General features: G+C 40.1%; 3 protein-coding genes across 4 annotated transcripts; 2 read left to right on the forward strand and 1 right to left on the reverse strand.

The window, feature by feature from the left end:
- Positions 1-4,511: 4,511 nt before the first annotated feature.
- ankrd39 (ankyrin repeat domain 39) lies at positions 4,512-10,551 on the reverse strand. 2 transcript variants are annotated; one of them, XR_007814485.1, is made up of 5 exons: positions 10,102-10,551; positions 9,879-9,982; positions 9,577-9,780; positions 9,248-9,467; positions 4,512-7,372 (listed from the first exon to the last, which is right to left on the reverse strand). XR_007814485.1 is itself a non-coding variant. In XM_018669733.2 (4 exons), the coding sequence occupies exons 1-4, from the start codon at positions 10,193-10,195 to the stop codon at positions 9,321-9,323; spliced, it is 549 nt and encodes a 182-aa protein (XP_018525249.1). In that variant the 5' UTR covers positions 10,196-10,551; the 3' UTR covers positions 8,289-9,320. The 2 variants fall into 2 exon arrangements, 1 of the variants encoding a protein (XP_018525249.1); XM_018669733.2 differs by lacking the exon at positions 4,512-7,372 and having other exon boundaries at positions 8,289-9,467.
- A 440-nt stretch (positions 10,552-10,991) lies between these two features.
- Positions 10,992-16,125, forward strand: kctd9a (potassium channel tetramerization domain containing 9a). The gene is made up of 12 exons (XM_018669708.2): positions 10,992-11,173; positions 11,481-11,602; positions 11,708-11,751; positions 11,851-11,947; positions 12,077-12,135; positions 12,250-12,378; positions 12,517-12,584; positions 12,681-12,776; positions 12,861-13,010; positions 13,389-13,494; positions 13,576-13,709; positions 14,518-16,125. The coding sequence occupies exons 1-12, from the start codon at positions 11,126-11,128 to the stop codon at positions 14,632-14,634; spliced, it is 1,170 nt and encodes a 389-aa protein (XP_018525224.1). The 5' UTR covers positions 10,992-11,125; the 3' UTR covers positions 14,635-16,125.
- Positions 16,126-16,413: 288 nt separating this feature from the next.
- Positions 16,414-17,226, forward strand: LOC108878062 (progonadoliberin-1). Its single transcript, XM_018668358.2, has 4 exons — positions 16,414-16,473; positions 16,580-16,718; positions 16,800-16,898; positions 17,056-17,226. Exons 1-4 carry the CDS (start codon positions 16,463-16,465, stop codon positions 17,101-17,103), a joined length of 297 nt encoding a protein of 98 aa, XP_018523874.1. The 5' UTR covers positions 16,414-16,462; the 3' UTR covers positions 17,104-17,226.
- The last annotated feature ends 1,181 nt before the right edge of the window (positions 17,227-18,407 follow it).

Below are 18,407 nucleotides of genomic sequence, written 5' to 3' on the forward strand. Positions count from 1 at the left end.
GATATGAGATATGAGAGAAACTTGTTTTTTGCAGCATTTCAGATAACCAACATGAATACTAATTCACTGACAGAAAACAAGCATTTTCATTAACTTCTCATTCAAGTCGACTATAAAATAACTTTATTGTGCTGGCGTAAAGATCATATGCTTTGGCAGCATTTCAAAGAGCAACAGAATTCCAAATGTATCTGCCAACTCAGCACAAACACAAGTTTGCTCAGCCTGATCAAACACATAGTTCATATCTGAAGAGCTCATATGGTCTTTGATTTCACATCACGATTTGACAAATGATTGACGACTGAAGCTGCAGGGACACATGAAGCCCAGCTTGGTAGTTAGATTAAAGAATGGGAAACAAAGAAACAGATTTGTGTTTCAACATGTGTTGGCCTTTCATCTTCCATGCAATGTTAACCTTGTGTGATGTTGGAGCCACTCACAAAATGAGGTGACTCTCTTATTTACTTTACTGGATATATACATTTTGTATTCTGAAGGCCAGTACTAGAGTCACATACAAAAACAACTGAGCCTCATCCAAAGATACTTCTGCTCTGCATTTGTAGACGCTGCACCATTCTATTCTATTCCTCTACTGAGAAAGCAAACATTATCTTACTGCTGTTATGTTGGTTGTAACACAAGCTCCAAGCTGAGCTCCTATCAGCAAACACAGGAGGCTCCTGGCATGAGATTACACAATGTATGGCTTCTTTGACTCATCCAGATTAGATGAAGTGTTGACACTGTAATCAATCCACCTAAAATTCTAATTTTAGATTAGAAATAGAAATTGCAAGAGGTGATCACAACTGAACAATGTGCTGTATGAACAAAAGTCCAGTATACAGTAAAGTGGCAAGATAGGTTTACTAAAAGCTGAACTGTGAGTTTATCAACCATTTCTTAAGCTGTAGCTCTAGCTCTAGGCATCTAGGTGCTAAATTTGTTACTATTGTTATAATTAGTTTAAAATCCCATGTCATTTTAGAGAATGTTTCTTAAAGGAGAACACAACACAGGATTTACACATTGGAGCCTGTTCACAGGTGTTGGAGGGTCCTACTGCAATAGTTGACAATAGTTTATAAAGTCTTTTGTGACTCCAGGTGGAGCTGGGTGAAGTCTGATAAATTACCTCAAGGGCATCACATGATGTAATTCATCAGACTTCAATGTCAGTTGGGTTCTGTGGTTTAGGGGCAAAATAGGCGTAGAGAAAATCTTGTCCCTACATTTGAAAATGTGATGCTCTTTGAAATGTTACAGGAGTGAAATGCTAAGTCAGTGAATAGTCTTTTAAATAGTTTTAATATTTTGGGAAATAATGTTTATTCGTTTTCTTGCTGCGAGTTAGGTGAAAGGATCGATGCCACTCTCACATGCCAACTATGAGGCTGCTGCCAGCAGCCAGTTAGCTTAGTACAAAGACTGGAAACGGGTTGTGTGGTTTTATGTGAAACTATCTGCTGAACTATGTTTTGATCATGTGTAGTGACTTCCTCATGTGATGGCCAAGAAGTAGTCCACCACCCGATAATGTTTTGTTTTTACAATTTGTTTTTTTTTTTTGTGTGTGTGTGTGTGGATTAAAAAAACAGGATATAAAATGTTACATAGTGAGCTTTAGAGGTGCTGACAGACAGACAGATTTTGCTGCCTTTGCACAGAGCCAGGCGTAATGTTCTTGTCTTTATGCTAAGCTAAGCTAACCAGCTGTTGACTGTAGCATCATGTTTGATGTACAGGCATTAGAGTAGCATTGATTTTCCCATTGAACTCTTGGTAAGGAAACTTATAAATATATTACCCAAAATGCTGACTATTGACTGACTGTAATGCAAATACTATCTTTATGTTACACTTTACAATCAGCGTATTTTGGTCAGACATTCCTACTTTTAACATTTCTAAACTGCTGTTTTGGTCAAACGCTCTTTGCGCTCAAATTAACTTGCAGCTTCAAAGAGAACTGTTAACTATGAGGCAGATGAAGTGTGAATCTGACGACCACATACATACCAGACAAAAACCAAGCATGTTTATTGGGGTATCTAATAGTGAGAGTTAAACGTGCATCAGCCACATCTTACAGTTTCAGAGCAGCAACCACGACTTAGAAGCTCTTTGATGCAACACGCAGTTATTTTATAGACATTTCTTTTTCTTTTTGTGCCACTGCTAAAGAGCTCCCTTGAGATGAGCATCAGGCTGTTAATAATAAAAAAGAAAAATTCTACATAGCACATGAAAGCTCTGGCAGAATCCATTACATGTGGTGATTGTTTATTCATTTGGTTGCTAATTGTTTTCCTCTGATGATAGGAGGTGAGTGATGTATCTGAAAGTCAGGAAATCTCCACCCCAGTCTGAACAGTCAGCTTCATGCAAGAAACATAAGACAAAACTCAAAAAAGCAATTATAGATCAATGAGACACTCTGCCTCTGTTTCTATACTAGTTTACCAGCACACAAAGCTTGTATTATCTGGGGCTAATTTGAAAGTGAGTTTAAATCACTAATTAACACACATTAACCTGTCCCTGTGATGTGTACATGCCATGGTAGGAATTATATATGTGAGGTTATGGACCAGACTTAACTGAGAGGCTATAAAATGAAGGCATAAAGTTTATGATTTTTATTATCAATTGCACAGTGCAGTTATTTTTCACCTGTAAGGAAATGCTAATAATATTCACAGGTTGTCTACAAGGTTCAGACAATGTAAACGAGTCATTTACATTATCTGAGACAGGAACAGGACTGTGTAGGCTTTAAAGTCAGTTGAAACCTTTGCTGCTGACAAAAGCTCAGACCAGACACAGTCTGTTTTAAGATGAGGTGGGGCATTTCTGATCACTCCGCACTTCCTTTCAGCGTAAGGAAATGTGCCGGACACTGTTAAAGCCAGGAATACCTTATGCAAAAGTAAACTGAAGGTAGGCTAAGCCACACATCAGCATGAGAACAAACCCAGAGTCATGCAATCCTCAGAGTGAACAATATCTGCCCCAGGGATGCTTTGCATGATGATTTCCCTAGCAGCTTCTTCATCGCCCCTAAGTGGTGTGTTATTATCCTTGCTTTTCGTGTTTGCATTCCATTATTAGTGGCACGTACAAATATTCTCCTTTATGCACAAAAACCTCAGACAGGCCTTCCACTATACGTCGCATGAGCCCAGCCCTCATCCATCCATCAGCGGTGCCCCTGTTCCACACAGGGCCCCCCAAGCTCTGCTCACCACCACCCCCAGTTCACTCTTTGACATAACGCTGTTGTGGCTTTCCGGGCCTTTATGCTGGCTGTTGTCTTAGGCAGATTGAAGACCCTTTGTGTGTGTCAGCCCCTGTCCTGAGTGGCCGGGAGGAACCTGCTGGGCTGTGAGTGGAGAGACAGGAATGCGCATATGAATGGGCCAGTGTGTGCTGGGCACCTACTGACAGAGGGACAGCGAGCCTCTATGAGTCTCTAGTTCATCAGCGTAACCATCTTGTTCAATTACACGTGCAGCCCAGTGTTGCGTTCCCTGGACGTTCACACTGAATGAGGGTATTATATTTTGCTGTTTGGTATTGTAGAACAAATAAGGTGCTAGCTCCATTGTCTTAGCTGTGAATGATTGCCACCAAATCTCTGTTTTTTTTCTCTTGTGCTCTAACCATGTTCTTCTTGATATGTGATTTATCTGATTCACATAAGAAGAGAGAATCCTGTCTTTGTGTTCACTCAGCCTCTTATGCTTCAGTCCTAACAATGCATGAATAAACCTGACACATCAAAGGTTTTGAATGTAAATCACATCCAGTTGCCTTTGAGTGATTGTCTGACCACATCAGTGAAAATTGGAAGCCGAAAAATATTTCTTCCTGTGCTTATGTTATTTAAAAACTTTATGATCTTTTTTAGTATTTTTCGTGATCCTTTCTTTTACTTCACAAATGGTGGAGGAATCATTCAGATCAATAGCAATACCACGATAACAATACTCCATTACATTGCATTTCAAAGTGTACAAAGTACAGTGTTATCAGCAAAATGTATTTAAAGCATTAAAAAATAAATAAAACTACCAGTAATGCAGAAAGTGGCCCCTGTGTGAGCATCATACTGTTAGATATCATTATATTGGATTACTATTACTAGCACATTGATGTGTAGGCATCATTTTAATGTTTAATTGGATAAAGTGGAGTTATTCTCTTTACATATACTTTGATAATTTAATCTATATCATTTCATCACAGTGTATATGTTGGGTGTAAAAACATAATCTGTAAAATAACTGGTAATGTAGTAAAGTAAAAAGCAACATATTTTCCCCTGAAATGTTGTTAAGTAGAGGTATAAAATAGGAAAATGTGCAAACACTGTCAGTTTAAGTACACTCAGTTTGTACTTGAGGAAATATACTTTCCACTGCTGTACTTCGCACTGAGCACTCACCTCAACATTAAATTATGTATTGATGATGTAGTGTAAAGAAAAGTGGCTAGAAAAGTGCTATATAGATGTAGTTTATTTACCATTTACAACGATGTCAGCTGTTTAAATACCAAATACTAGAACTATTTTATCTAGTGCTGTAAGAATGACACTGGGTAACTGCTCTGGTTTACGCTCTCTCAAAAAGTTTTCAAAACCTCCATCCTTGTGAACCACAGTTGCTAAATAGGTGAGTAAAAACATGGAAAATAGACTCAACTCAATAAGGTGGACAATATGTGCATGTGAACAATATACTGGAAAAGCTCAAGTGCACTGAACAACCAACATATGTACAGTATACAGTATATCTGAAGGGATCCTTTGCAGATTTGGCAGATGATACATAATAAGCTGATATCCATCAACATTCTGGTATGATGGGACCTAGATACATGATCCATAAAGCTTCATTAATTGTCCTCTGACTCATATGGTACAGCTTATGGGTCGTTTTGCTGGACATGCTTTTGAGAAGATTACATCTCCATAATCAATAAAAAGAAACTTAACCATCCACCACAGCATATCAAAGAAAAAAAAACATCTGGGAAAATAAACTTTCTGCCTTTAATATACCCACAGTAACACAAAAACTACTGAATGTTTACCAAGCACAACTTCCTGAGGAAACTCATGATTCATGATTATAGACGCAGGTAGGGACATTTTGGCATTGTCCAGATGTGCGTTTTAGTCCAAGTATGGCTACTGGAGCCCAAATCCACATGACTTCCATATCCAATATTAAAATGACGGGTATAATGTTCATTACTTGTATCACATGGCCCTATTTGTGTTTGGCTGAATCACCTGATAGGCCTACAGCCACAGGCCATAGCACTGATTGCCTAGAAGAGGTGAGCTACAGCTCTCTGGCCTCATGGCTCTCATCACCCGATGACCTGGAAAACGAAAGCGTAAGATCTGCAACATCACTTCAACCAGCAGACGACATGCTGCTTTGAAGTAGGAGTGGACCTAAATTGGATTATGCAGCATCTCTGAGGAGCAGCTCCCGTAGATTTGATTACACACACACCACCTCAACCAACAGCCACACTCCTGCTTCCCCAAAGCAGATGAGACGACGCTGGGCGGTCCTCCATGTCAGAGCCTGGTGCTGCGCTTTTTAATGTGTGCCCATCTGCCAGCCATTTATGTGATTACTATGGGATAACTCAGACAGGTCTGGCTCTGCCAGGGCAGCTTTGGGGGCCAGAGAACAGCAGTGGTTTTGTACAAGCGGACACAGGAAAGATAAGGTCCAGATGATGCTTTTACCAGTGAAAACAATCACCCAGATATCACCTAAATGGAGTAAACTGACATTTGGCACAAAGGAATACAACGGTGAACTACATGTTTTTTAGTGTTGAACTATACCTTTTTTAGTAGTCACAAAAACAACTAATGTTACAGCTTAAAATTCACAAAGGAAAAGAAATACACACAGAGGACAAGCTGTTCTCATCATCCCCTCTCAGGCTGAAGTGCTGTTTAAAATAAGCGCTGTCTGCAAATCCTCCATGCAAGCATGGCATACAGACCACCTTCTATTACTGAGGAAAATAACATCCAGTCCTGGTTTAACTTGGGCTCATTATGGTGGAAGTGGGTTCCAGGGCCAGGAAGTTTCATTGCTTTCCAAATAAATCTCACAAAGCAGAGCTGTAATCCAAATTCCTCATCTTATGGAGTCCTCCCCAAGTCCTCACACTACGTGAAAGCACTGAAAAGCTGGGCATAAAAATCACACTTTATCACACATTAGCCTTCTAGATGTCACTGGTTACAGCATTTTCACTGACAAAAATAAGTAGCACAGTTCCTTGAAAGTAACTTTAAAATGGGTGGAAAATGTCTTTTTTTCCCCCTGACATAGCTGCTCATTTTCACCCAACACAGGCCCATTTCTGATTGTTTCCACATAAAGGGGCAAAGCAGCTCTCAAATTCAAACCAGCTCATGAAAAATTATCAAAAAAGAATGAGGCCCTTTAACATTCCTCCGGTTTTAGCGAGTGACACAGAGGGTTTTCATTACCTCGCTCACTGCTAGCAAATCTAAGACATCACCTTTGATTATGTTACATAGAACCTGGCAAGGGAACAATCAGAGGGTGCTGTGGGCGGGTGTGATAGTCTGTGTGCCGGTCAAAATTACTGGTTTAATTCAAATAGCATAATGTGCTTTTGTTTGTTGTGCCATATAGATAACAAACAAGGATATCTTATAACCAATCCTTTCAGTGACCAATGAAAAAAAAAGGCTGAGCCACTGCTATTACTTAACACTGCCATTACTGACATGTGGCACTCATGTTGGGTGACCCTGGTAACGGCTCCTCAGCTCTGTGGAAGGGGGAACTTGTCAGCTCTCTTGGCTTAGTTCTCCAAGCTAAAATACCCCCAACCCAAACCCCCACCCCACCCCACTCCAACACCCCATCTCCTTGTGCTGTGTGGCGTCAGCTGCAATGAGCTCCAGATGTGGCCTGGCACCCCTCCAGTCACGGCGCTGGATGTGGTTTGAAGGTAGTTTGGAAACACCACCCACCGGCGGACCCAATGAAAGTTCCTCAGACTGCAGCGAGAGGTTTCTGTCGTGGGTTTGTTTAGTGCAGGCTGTAGGAGCGCCGGAGAAGTGCAGTACTCGTTCTGCACATCTGTGGGAGGCTGAGAGGAGAAGGTATCTGCCTCTTGTATGTGCATGTGTTACTTATTGAACATGCTTTGAATAAGTAAGTATATGAGACAATAGTTGAAAGTATTTCCATCTGTTTCAGTAGATATGGAAATATCAACATCCTTTCTTCACCCCCAGGCTTCCATCCTTTGTTCCCTTTGCATATAAAGTGTGTCTGCCTTTGATAACCTGAGAAAAGATGAATGATCTAAGTGAACTTTTAAAAAATCATCAAAAAAGTTTTTTTTTTTTTTTTTAAAGACCTACTGTACAAAACTATTATTTAATTTAACTTAATCTTCCATTATGGGTCACAATGATACACAAAGAGGTATGAAAAACCACAGGTATGACAAAATAGGAGCCAGAGGTTCCAGGTTAGTGAACAGTTGTGTGGTTTCAGGTCATTACCTCACCACAAATACAAAGACTATCAACCATCAGCATCTGCTCTCAGTGTAGAAAGGTGTAAATGCTTTACACTAGAAGCAGTAGGTCTCAAGTCTTTGCAAACATACTGACAGAGACATAAAACAAGTAGCATAGAAGCAGCTGAGACATGTTGCTTGCAACAGGTCACTGGTAAAATATGTAGGTTGAGCATGAGTGCTGTTAAGGACCTTGTCAAACTTAGGATTATGTCTAAATAACCGGCAAAAATCTGTTGCAGTGCATATCTGATTGATAACTTCATTAATACACAGTAAATATCTCCCAGTCCGGTGGCATAAACATAACTTAGCTGAACTGTGGTTTCCATCCATGATGCTTAACCATCAGCTGCAAAAGCTACACTGATGCTTTTCTCTCTTTTTAACAGTTACTCAGTTTAGTGTTCCAGCAGTGTGCTGAGAGGATCGAATGAGGTCACTGTGTTTAAACTGCCAGCTAATTCACATGGTGTACTGGAAAAAACCCACACATGCCTCTCATAGGACAATAGCTCCCCCTGCTGCCAGAGAAATGAAAAAGCCGAGAGGACTTAGACGGACTTTATTGATCCCTTTGGGATGACTCCCTCGGGGAAATTACGTATGGAAGTCATGTGGATCACACCACATAAATTTGCCAGACAAAGTTTTAACAAATAACCCTGACACAGGGAAGATTTTGACCTCCAGTTTTAATGCAAACTGCCGTGTCAAAGTATAGAGTCATTAATGCTGCAGCGAGGGAGAATGCTGGTGTTTGCAGTGCACTGCAACAACAACCAAGTGGCTCTAAACCATCATCCCTGAGCCGTTTACTAGAAGACTAGAGACTTTTCAAATGTTTTTACTCTTTTAAATTATTCTGATGATATTAGTATTTATACAGTGCTTTCTGCCTTTTTAAAATCAGACAATTTCAAATCGCAGGGTGGGTTTAAGCAGAGGAAGACCTTGTGTCTTTTAAAGTGGACTGCTGTTCCTGTCTGTCAGCAGCTAACTTGTATACCTGCTTTGATTCTTTATTGAACTTAAAAATCCCTATGTCAGGCTAATTCCACTGTGAAATCATCAACAAACGCACATTAAAGTTAAGTGTATACACACTGATACCAGCATTGTCTGCAGATTCAGCCATTCACACATCACACAGTCAGGTGGGAGTATTCACTAGGGTTTTCCCAATGATCAGATCACATCTGTTTGTTTCCTCGTCACTTATTGGCTCCCAAACCCCAACTAAATACGTCAGTTACAACTTGCTCATTAGAACACAAAATCTGATGTAGTTTCCTCTGCTAAATGGTCATAGTCAATAATTAAAATAATCTGGAAATGGCTGCCATTATTTGTTAATTAAACAGAATTATTTATTGGACAACTGCCTGAAAAGAGTGCAGCAATAGCAGACAGTGGAAATTGGTGTTAGCTGGCAGGTGTTGTGGATTCCTACTTCTTAGGATTTGTAATTATTACACAAGCAGTAAACTAGAAATCAAAAACAGGATGATGTTTATGGTATGACACTAGAAAATGCAATGTTGTGTTCACCCTGTTTCATTTAGTGGCTCTTTGCTGATGTTAACGTGCGTAGCCCAGTCTAGGTCAAAATGATGTGGACTTAAGTGCACCTCACCTAGTATGTTTTGAGGTCACATCATTGTCTGATCTTAGCAACTCAGCATGTCCCAGATGCAGTGTGTCCGTTGTCATCGAGGTGGCTTTAAGAGCTCCTGCAGATCCCCCCGCTGCGCCAGCTGGTAGGGTAGCTGAAGCCTCTTGTTAACCTGGCTGCGGAGTGCTGGACAGTGCTCAAGAAGTAGCTGACACACCTCTTCATGACCCTGTTCTGCAGCCTGCTCAAGCATTTAACAAAAAAACAAAACAAATGCAGGGACTGGTTACACGATCATCAAAGTCTGTCTCTGAAAAGATTTTATTATGTTATTGCTTGCATTGCTGTACCTTATGTAAAGGGGATGAACCATCGTCATCACAGACCATTGGATCTGCCCTGTGGTGCAGAAGGAGTCTAACCACATCCAGGTGTCCGCAGTAAGCTGATCGATGCAGTGGGGTGGCACTACCTGGTGTCTGGGGAGATGCACAGGCACCCTCCTCAAGAAGAAACTTGCATACAGCAAGATGACCACTTCGACTTGCATAATGCTGAGACAGAACACACAAAAATAGAGCAGTTATTTAGATACACGAGAACAGTGGACACTACAGCAACTATCCCCAAAACATCTTCCAAGCAAACTCACCAGAGCTGTGTATCCAGATGAGTCTCTCAGGTTAGGGTCTGTGCCCTTCTGGACCAAGGACTCGACCCTCTCCAAGTTCCCATCCATTGCAGCAGACCAGATACCTGCAGAGAAAAATGACACACAGCATAACACTGTACCACACCAGTCTAATCTAATTTATATATTCTATCAATGCCGTGGTTTAACTTAGCCAACACATGTATGACACGTGAATGCAAACCTCGTTCAAAATCCATTTCATTCAGCGTCTGGTAAACACTAGGAGAAGAGACTGGGTGGGAGCAGCACGAGCAGTGCTGTCTGTCAGACGCCATTGTGTTAATCAGCAGAAACAGGATTAGAATTGCTCCAGACTGATTCAGACCTGAAGCTGAACAAAACTAATTTCTGAGATGAATTAACATGCTGTTTGACAGTTCCGTGTTTCTTCTTCTACCTTTAGTGGTCGGCAACTTTGTGGTGCATTACCACCACCAAGAGGTCTGACTCCTAAACACACGGACGGAAAAATAATGTTAAGAAGCTAGTGAATCTTTAAACGAATAATAAAAAAACACTGCTCTCTCAGAATTCAGACACATTTCTCCATTCCGTTTGTTGTACAAATCAATAACAAAAACTTTGTGTTTGTACCAGACCACCCGTCGCACGAGCTTAGCGTGGGAGTGATCTGACCAATTGCAGAGCTGGGATCAGAAGGCACCTTTAGGTGCTCTCTGATTTGGTCGGTTTGTCGGTTTGTCTCAGATTTGTTTAGAAAAATAAACGACGGTATATAATTTTGTACAGTGGCGGAATAGCGATTATGAAAGCAATTCTACATGTGTGCAGCTAATCACTCATATATTTATCTCATCACATGTATTGATACATCTTAACAGATTTACACATCAATTTTGTTAGTAATGGCTGATAAGAGTGACATTTTTCGATTTCTTCAATTCTCTACAATGGAACAAATAAAATGTATGTATATAATTCACTGATAATAAATATAACAATACGACTGTATAATACTCGTAAGCTCAGGAATGACTATAAATTTAACTTATCCGACTCTCAGCCGCATTTACATTGAAAAATTATATTCTCAGTTTTCCTGCAGGCTCTGAAGGCATCTTTTGTCTCGTGTTGTTGTCTGATGCAGCTAGCTAGGCAGCTTCAATCGGCAAACAAGTAGCTGCCAAAAGCTACATTATCGTCGAAATTATAGCAAAGTACTTATAAACCAAAGCGTATAAAGAATGAGAAGAGTTACGTTATTTATTAACGGGACAAATAAAAATGGCAAGGTGAGTAATAGTCTCAGGCTATTCAGTATGGGAGCTTGGGCCGCAGAATGATTGGCTTTTTCCACTGATCATACGTGTTTCATTAGAAGAGCCAACTGACTAATCCAACCTTGTAACTACTACATATTAACCATAATAGTCATATGTAGTCATGGCTCATTTCAGCCTTTATGCCATTTTTTCTATATTTACGATAAACGTAGCTGTTAGCTCACTGCAATCTGCGACTCATTAATCTTGTATTAGACAGGAGTGACCCATTTTGTTTCAGACTTAAATCCCTAACATGTTCATTGTTCTTTTTCAGGTTGTAGCAGTGTACGGGACCTTGTCCGACTTACTATCTGTAGCAAGCAATAAGTTAGGAATCAAAGCCTCTAGTTTATACAATGGAAAGGGTGGTCTTATAGATGACATTGCCCTTATAAGGTAAGCTTAGCTAACATGGTAGTAATAAATACGTTGCAAAAACATAATGGACGTCTCCTCATTGTTGTTTTGTCTGTGTTATCTGTGTTTTTTTGCTTCTTACAGAGATGACGACGTGCTGTATGTGTCAGAAGGAGATCCATTTATCGGTGAGTGCTGTCATGTCTGCTGCAGAGGTCTCATCCATTGTCAGTGAGATTATGCACACGGTTTCAGCAGGTCTTTCTGTTTCTTTTTTTATATCACAGATCCTCAAAATGAAGGCAAGATCAGATCTGATCCGCATGGAGCACATACTGATTGGCTGACCCTCAATATTGGTGGGCGTCTCTTCACCACCACCAGGTAGCTGTGGTTTCACTTCTGTGTTCACCAGTAATAAATTATCACATAAGACTTGAGCTTTCAATATCACAGTGTAGTTTATGTTTAACATTTCACTGTCTTTGCTGACTGAGTCTGTTTTGTGATCAGGAGCACCTTGGTCAGCAAGGAGCCAGAGAGTATGCTTGCTCACATGTTCCGAGAGAAAGGTAAATTATGGCTACAGAGCAGACTAGCCAATCAGTAAGCATTTCGTTATGAGTGATTTATTTATGTGAGCCATCTTTATGAATGGGTTACGTCAACCTCTGTGTTTGCTCCAGATGTGTGGGGGAACAAGCGGGATGAGCATGGGGCTTACCTAATCGACCGCAGCCCAGAATACTTTGAGCCTATTCTCAACTACCTGAGACATGGTCAGCTCATTATTAATGAAGGCATAAATATACGAGGTAAGCTTATGACAAATCCTAAATGGTGAAGTCTACCTGAGTCACTCTGAAGAGGGTTACATTAAATTCTCACAACAATTTCCCGATTAAAATTGCAAGAAAGCATGGACTGGTAGCATTGTCCTAAATGTCTTCCAGGTGTCCTCGAGGAGGCTCGGTTCTTTGGAATTGAGCAGCTTGCTGAACAGCTGGAAGTAGCAATCAAGGTAATATGAAGTATGAAAAACAAACATCTTACATTTAATAATGTGATCTGTCCCATCAATGCATCATGACTTACCACATGGTTACTTTCAAAACAGAACTCACAGCCACCTGAGGACCACTCTCCCATTTCCCGCAAGGAGTTTGTTCGTTTTCTTCTTGCAACACCCACCAAGTCAGAGCTCCGCTGTCAGGTACAGCTTCATACAAGTGTTTTCATTTATCCCATCAATTGACCATGTGGAGTTAACATTTGGTCCTACGTTTATGGTTTTTAGGGTCTTAATTTCAGTGGTGCTGATCTGTCCCGACTTGATCTGCGCTACATTAATTTTAAAATGGCTAATCTGAGCCGCTGCAATCTGACACATGCCAACCTGTGCTGTTCCAATCTGGAGCGGGCTGACCTTTCTGGAGCAAACCTGGATGTAAGTCTGAAAATGATTTTCTTGTCAGCACTAAATGATTTATGTGCATATTCAGTGTCAGGTGATATAAAGAAAGTACAGAATACACTCAAGAAGTTTTTTTTACTGTGTTACAATGAACACTCTCAGTGGTGTGTATCTTTTTGTGTTATTTTTAATTGTTGGCCTTCCTGTTGGTGAACACTTCACACCTGCTGCCCCCTCACTCTATTCTCAAACATGTTTGTCAGTTGCATACACCTTCTCTCAGTCACCCCATTGGGAAAAAACAACAACAAACAGATTTCTCCTGTCTGGTAATGTAACATGAATTCTCTGTAGGATGTGACTGAATATTTGCATATGCAACAATGATGATGTTTGCTTTGTCGCTTTAAGGGTGCTAACTTACAAGGGGTGAAGATGCTCTGTTCCAATGCTGAGGGAGCTTCCCTCAAAGGATGCAATTTTGAAGATCCATCTGGACTGAAGGCCAACCTGGAAGGTAATCTATTACAATTCATAATCAAAGAAGACCTGGTCCCACATTTGTAGTCATGTTTTAACCAAATGTGTTTGTAACTAGGTGCTAACCTAAAAGGAGTTGACATGGAAGGAAGCCAAATGACCGGTATCAACCTGCGTGTGGCCACTCTGAAAAATGCCAAGCTGAAGAACTGTAATCTTCGGGGCGCCACTTTAGCAGGGACTGATCTCGAGGTGAGTTAAGGCTATCAGAAGGGATTAACTCTAAAAACGCTCATGTTGACTCAGCTGGCAGTGTTAGTTACAGCAATATTTTAGAGCCAAAAAGGATGAAATGGTACAAATCTAAATAAATGTTTTCATAGATCATTTTAATATAATATACATTTGTGGCAAATCCCAGATCTTTTGGCAAAATAGTTTTTTATTTCTGATAGCTCAGCAGCAGGATCCCTGAATTGTACAGTAATACAAGGTTGAACCCTCCTATCAATGAAGAAGTAGCTAATACAGTGGATACAATGAATTCAGTCTTTCTTTCTTAATTGGAATTTTAATGGTTGGAAGATATTATTTTAATCAGAATTTTTTAGGTTTTACATGAGCCATTGGAAGCTTACAATGGGTAGAAAAAATGAAATAAGCAATATTTTTGATTGTTGATTTAAGTCATGTTTTTAAGTAAACATGTAAACAAGTGGTTCTGATTTCTTAGTGTTGTATGATTGTGAACTCAATATACAGTAATTTGACACTGTTTGTTAGACAAAATAAACAATCTAACCATGTCAGCTTAGACTGTGGAAGATTGCTTTGTATATTTCTCACTATTTGCACATTAACATTACATAAGATAAAATTACAGATAAAAAAAAATGTTGATAATAAAAGATCATTGGTTACAACACTTCATAGCACTTTGGCTGGAATGAACTTGCCAGCAAAATGTGATTCTTTTTTCAACCTGCTTCTGTATAGTTCTCTTACATTACCAAACCTGTAATTTCCTTGTCTTACTGTTTGGTCTCTGCTTTCTTTGCAGAACTGTGACCTTTCTGGATGTGATCTACAAGAAGCCAACCTAAGAGGGTCCAATGTGAAAGGAGCCATTTTTGAAGAGATGCTGACCCCTCTGCACATGTCACAGAGTGTCAGATAACTCCACACACATGTGGGCCACAGCTGGCTCCTTTAATGCTCTTTTCCTCTAGCCGGCCTCCTCCACATACTCCCCTACTATCAAGCTCTCTTTACCTGTCTGCAGTACAGGTACTTGTATGCACATCCCTGGCATTCCACCAATATTACGTTAGCTTTAAATATCTTGCACTAGAATTTATCCAGGGTTGTTCATGTGTGTTTGTATGGTAGGGTGTTTTTAAATGTTGAGCTGCATATATCACCAAAACAAAGTCATGTTCCTAGTGTATGTAGATGTGTCTGGATGCAATCCAATGACTATACTCATTTAATGTTTCACATAATTTATATTCATTTCATGTTACTTGACATGTTAATGGGAGTCACAATCAGATTACCTATGCGCAGTGAGGTTCAGAGCACTGAGCTTCACTGCCTGCTGCTGTAGCAGAAATTGAAGGGGTTACTTACCAATAACTGTGTTGTTATATATTCCTCTTTAACTATGTAACTTAATTTTGCTGGATTCAACATATTCTAAAGGAAGCAATGCAAGCCAAAGCCATACACTAGCACAGTCTAAAAGGCTAGAAATGAAGATAGTGCACCGTAAAACTATGCGGCAGGCTAGTTATAAACACAGCTTGGGTATGCAATACATAATATACAGCTGTGAGGTTTCTCTTTCCTACTTTTAAATATTGTGTTCTTAAACTTTCCCTGTTTTGCGCTCTGTGAATCTACCTCTTTTTATTTTTATCTGGTGTGTGAGCAATCCACAGTTGCATGCATTTGACTGTGGCACTACTTATTGTAATGTTTATGTATGTCATTCATTATACTTTCCACTAAGAGAAAAATAATTGTGCTTTAACAGAAAGCCATTTTTAATTTGTTTTTTGTTGTCAAAGTGGGTTTGCCTGGAAACATGTTCCATGTATCAATGTATATCACTTAATCATGCTTTGAACTTATTTGCACAAGTATATGTTAACTTGTAACATGTTATACTTTTCACCAAAAATGTTTGGTGCTTGTAATCCTATGTAAATCAAATCCAGTGCTTCCAAGTCCCCCCCCCCCAAAAAAAACCAAACAATTGTTAGAGTGGTTTTGTCATCTGTTTTGTCTAAGATCTTACTGGACAGTGTCCTGTTTGCATGTCTGAAGAGCTATACTCGTCTTTGGCTGGTGAACTTTCTCTAGCTGTAGCTCAAAGCTGCTCTGATGCAATACTACTCACTCTGTTCAATAGTAGGTACCAAGCCTGTGAGAATGAATGATGAAGGCAATCATATTGTGTATTTCACCTTGAGCGTGAAAATCAACTGAAGAGCTATGGTTATTTATTTTAATACAACTCACTGAATGCATTACGGGGCAAAGATTGGTTTGTGTTAAAGAGGGGGAGTGGTGTAAGTCTCCCTATCTATGATTATTGCACTCGACCATGGAAATATATTTCCATAAATGACTGTTATAAATAAACTATGATGATGAAGAAGAAAAAGTCCTCATTTATTGTGTCATCAGTTGGGAATGGATGAGTGTGTTGTACGTTGAAAGCACATCATAAAATTGCCAGAAAATGGAAATAGTTGATGATGCTAGATAGTATGTAGCCAACACATGTGTCATGTAACTTGGAGGGGCAGAAGTCCAGGCTTTTAAGCTGCTCTGCAGGTCGCCTGTAAGTGCTGCTTAATTCCACTTTGTGACCCCCTCCCCAGTGCTGGGCTAAGAGAAACGGAAGCAACACAGGCTTATATATAAACCATGGACAACAGTGTGCAGGAGCATTAACAAAGGACTGCAGACAAGAGCAAATCAGAGAAGTTGCCTGTTTCATGCATAGAAGGTAAGTAAATCAGTAATGTGCTGAGATCCAACCGTTTTTGGGGAAAATAATGATAAAAATAATATACTGGCATGTGTATATGTGCAAAATAATATTTTTTCCTCAGAATGGCTGTGAAAACCTTGGCACTGTGGATCCTGCTCGTGGCGACATTAGTGCCACAGCACTGCTGTCAGCACTGGTCATATGGGCTGAGCCCAGGAGGGAAGAGGGAACTGGACAGCCTTCCAGACACACTGGGCAATGTATGCATATCAGTCTCATGGCTCTTTTAACACTGGGTGCTCCTCTTCTCTATATATTCATTGTGATGTTTTTTTCAACAGGTAGTTGAGGGGTTCCCACACGAGGACACACAGTGCAGTGTTTTGGGTTATGCAGAGGAATCACCTTTTGCCAGAGTTTACAGAATGAAAGGAGTCTTTGTAAGTTTTGCTCAATTGTCATCCTGTGTTTAGTTTTTCTCTTGATGCATCTGTCAGTGCTATCACAGCTGCCAGAGGTTTAACCTCATGGTTCTGATTTTGAGTTTTAATTTATTCTCACAGATCTAATCTCTTGTTGTCTCTTGCCCTCTTTCAGGGCAGTGTCACTGACAGGGAAAATGGACACAGAACGTACAAAAAATGATGATGACTTGATTCCACAATATATAAGGTTTACTGGCATATCACAGTTTTTGTGGTTATTGCTTGTCATGATTTATATCCACATCAGAAATACAAGCTGCAGACTGTTTTACTCTATTAAAAGGTTCAGCTCTACCTCCAGATGTCTCTGTGCTGTTTAATACAACAACACCTCACTCAGTGTCGTGATTTTGACTCATGTCCTGGCAGTTCCAAACTTCCTGGTGGCATACAGCAGATTTGCATGCAATGTGTTTTCACTGAGCAAGAAAATATACACACCGCCTTCGAAGATCCCTTTCATAGTCTTTGATGCAGATTGGAAAACTGAATTTGTTTTCAATTCAGTTTGATGGAAATTTCAGAGATAGTGTCTTTCAAGAGATGATGTATGCAAAAACAAAACAACTTGGCTGTATGAGTGCACAAAGATGAACTGCAGAAGAAACAACCGAAGTATTTAATTCAGGATATTTGATACTCTCATGACCAGCATAAGCAGTATTTTTGTTAATTTTCTCAAATGACAAGATTGTTATGTAAACTTTACCCCACAGGTAAAGTGTGACCGCCAGACACAGGACAAATGAGTCAGAAGTCCCTTACTGCGCCCATCAGTTGCACATTTCCATCATGGACGAAGGCAGCCACCTGCACAGATAAACCCTAAGAGTGGCTTAAGCCTTTGTCCTTTGTCCTCAGACTGGACAATTACCTGCTCTGGTTTCTGCATTTCTTCTTTCCAGTAGGTGGCACTAATACTATGACTGAAACTGGTTTGCAGATGTGTTCAGGTCATGATACTTATCAGTTATTTTAAGTTTGAGGCAGATTGGACAGTGCATGTGGGAGTTCCTGCCAACAACTTCCTGTTTGACGGTGAAGCATCGAAGCTCACCACGGCTCCACAGCAAGGGCGTCCCATGAAGACTCACAGTCTTCACAATTAAGCACCATTATGATCGTAATGCTTGTCTGACTACATTTGAGGCGAATCAGATCAACCCACTTGGATGAAACACATAATTTCCTGTTGCCAATAGGTGGCACTATGACTTTCTGTGAAAACTGACATGTGGGTGTGTTCATGCCGGGACCCTTATCAACACTGTGAAATCTGGGGCAGATTGATCAAAATATGGCTGAGTTACACCAAATTAAACGTAACTTCCTGTTTCATGGCAGCATGGAAATTTGAGGTGCTGCCACAGCCACACCCTTAGACGTTAGCAAAATCTTTTTAAAAACTTTTGATCACAAAGGCCTTAAGAGTATCCTGACCAAGTTTGAGGTCAAAATGATAAA

The sequence above is a fragment of the Lates calcarifer genome, linkage group LG13 (assembly GCF_001640805.2).
Source record: "Lates calcarifer isolate ASB-BC8 linkage group LG13, TLL_Latcal_v3, whole genome shotgun sequence".
Lineage (NCBI taxonomy): Eukaryota > Metazoa > Chordata > Actinopteri > Centropomidae > Lates > Lates calcarifer.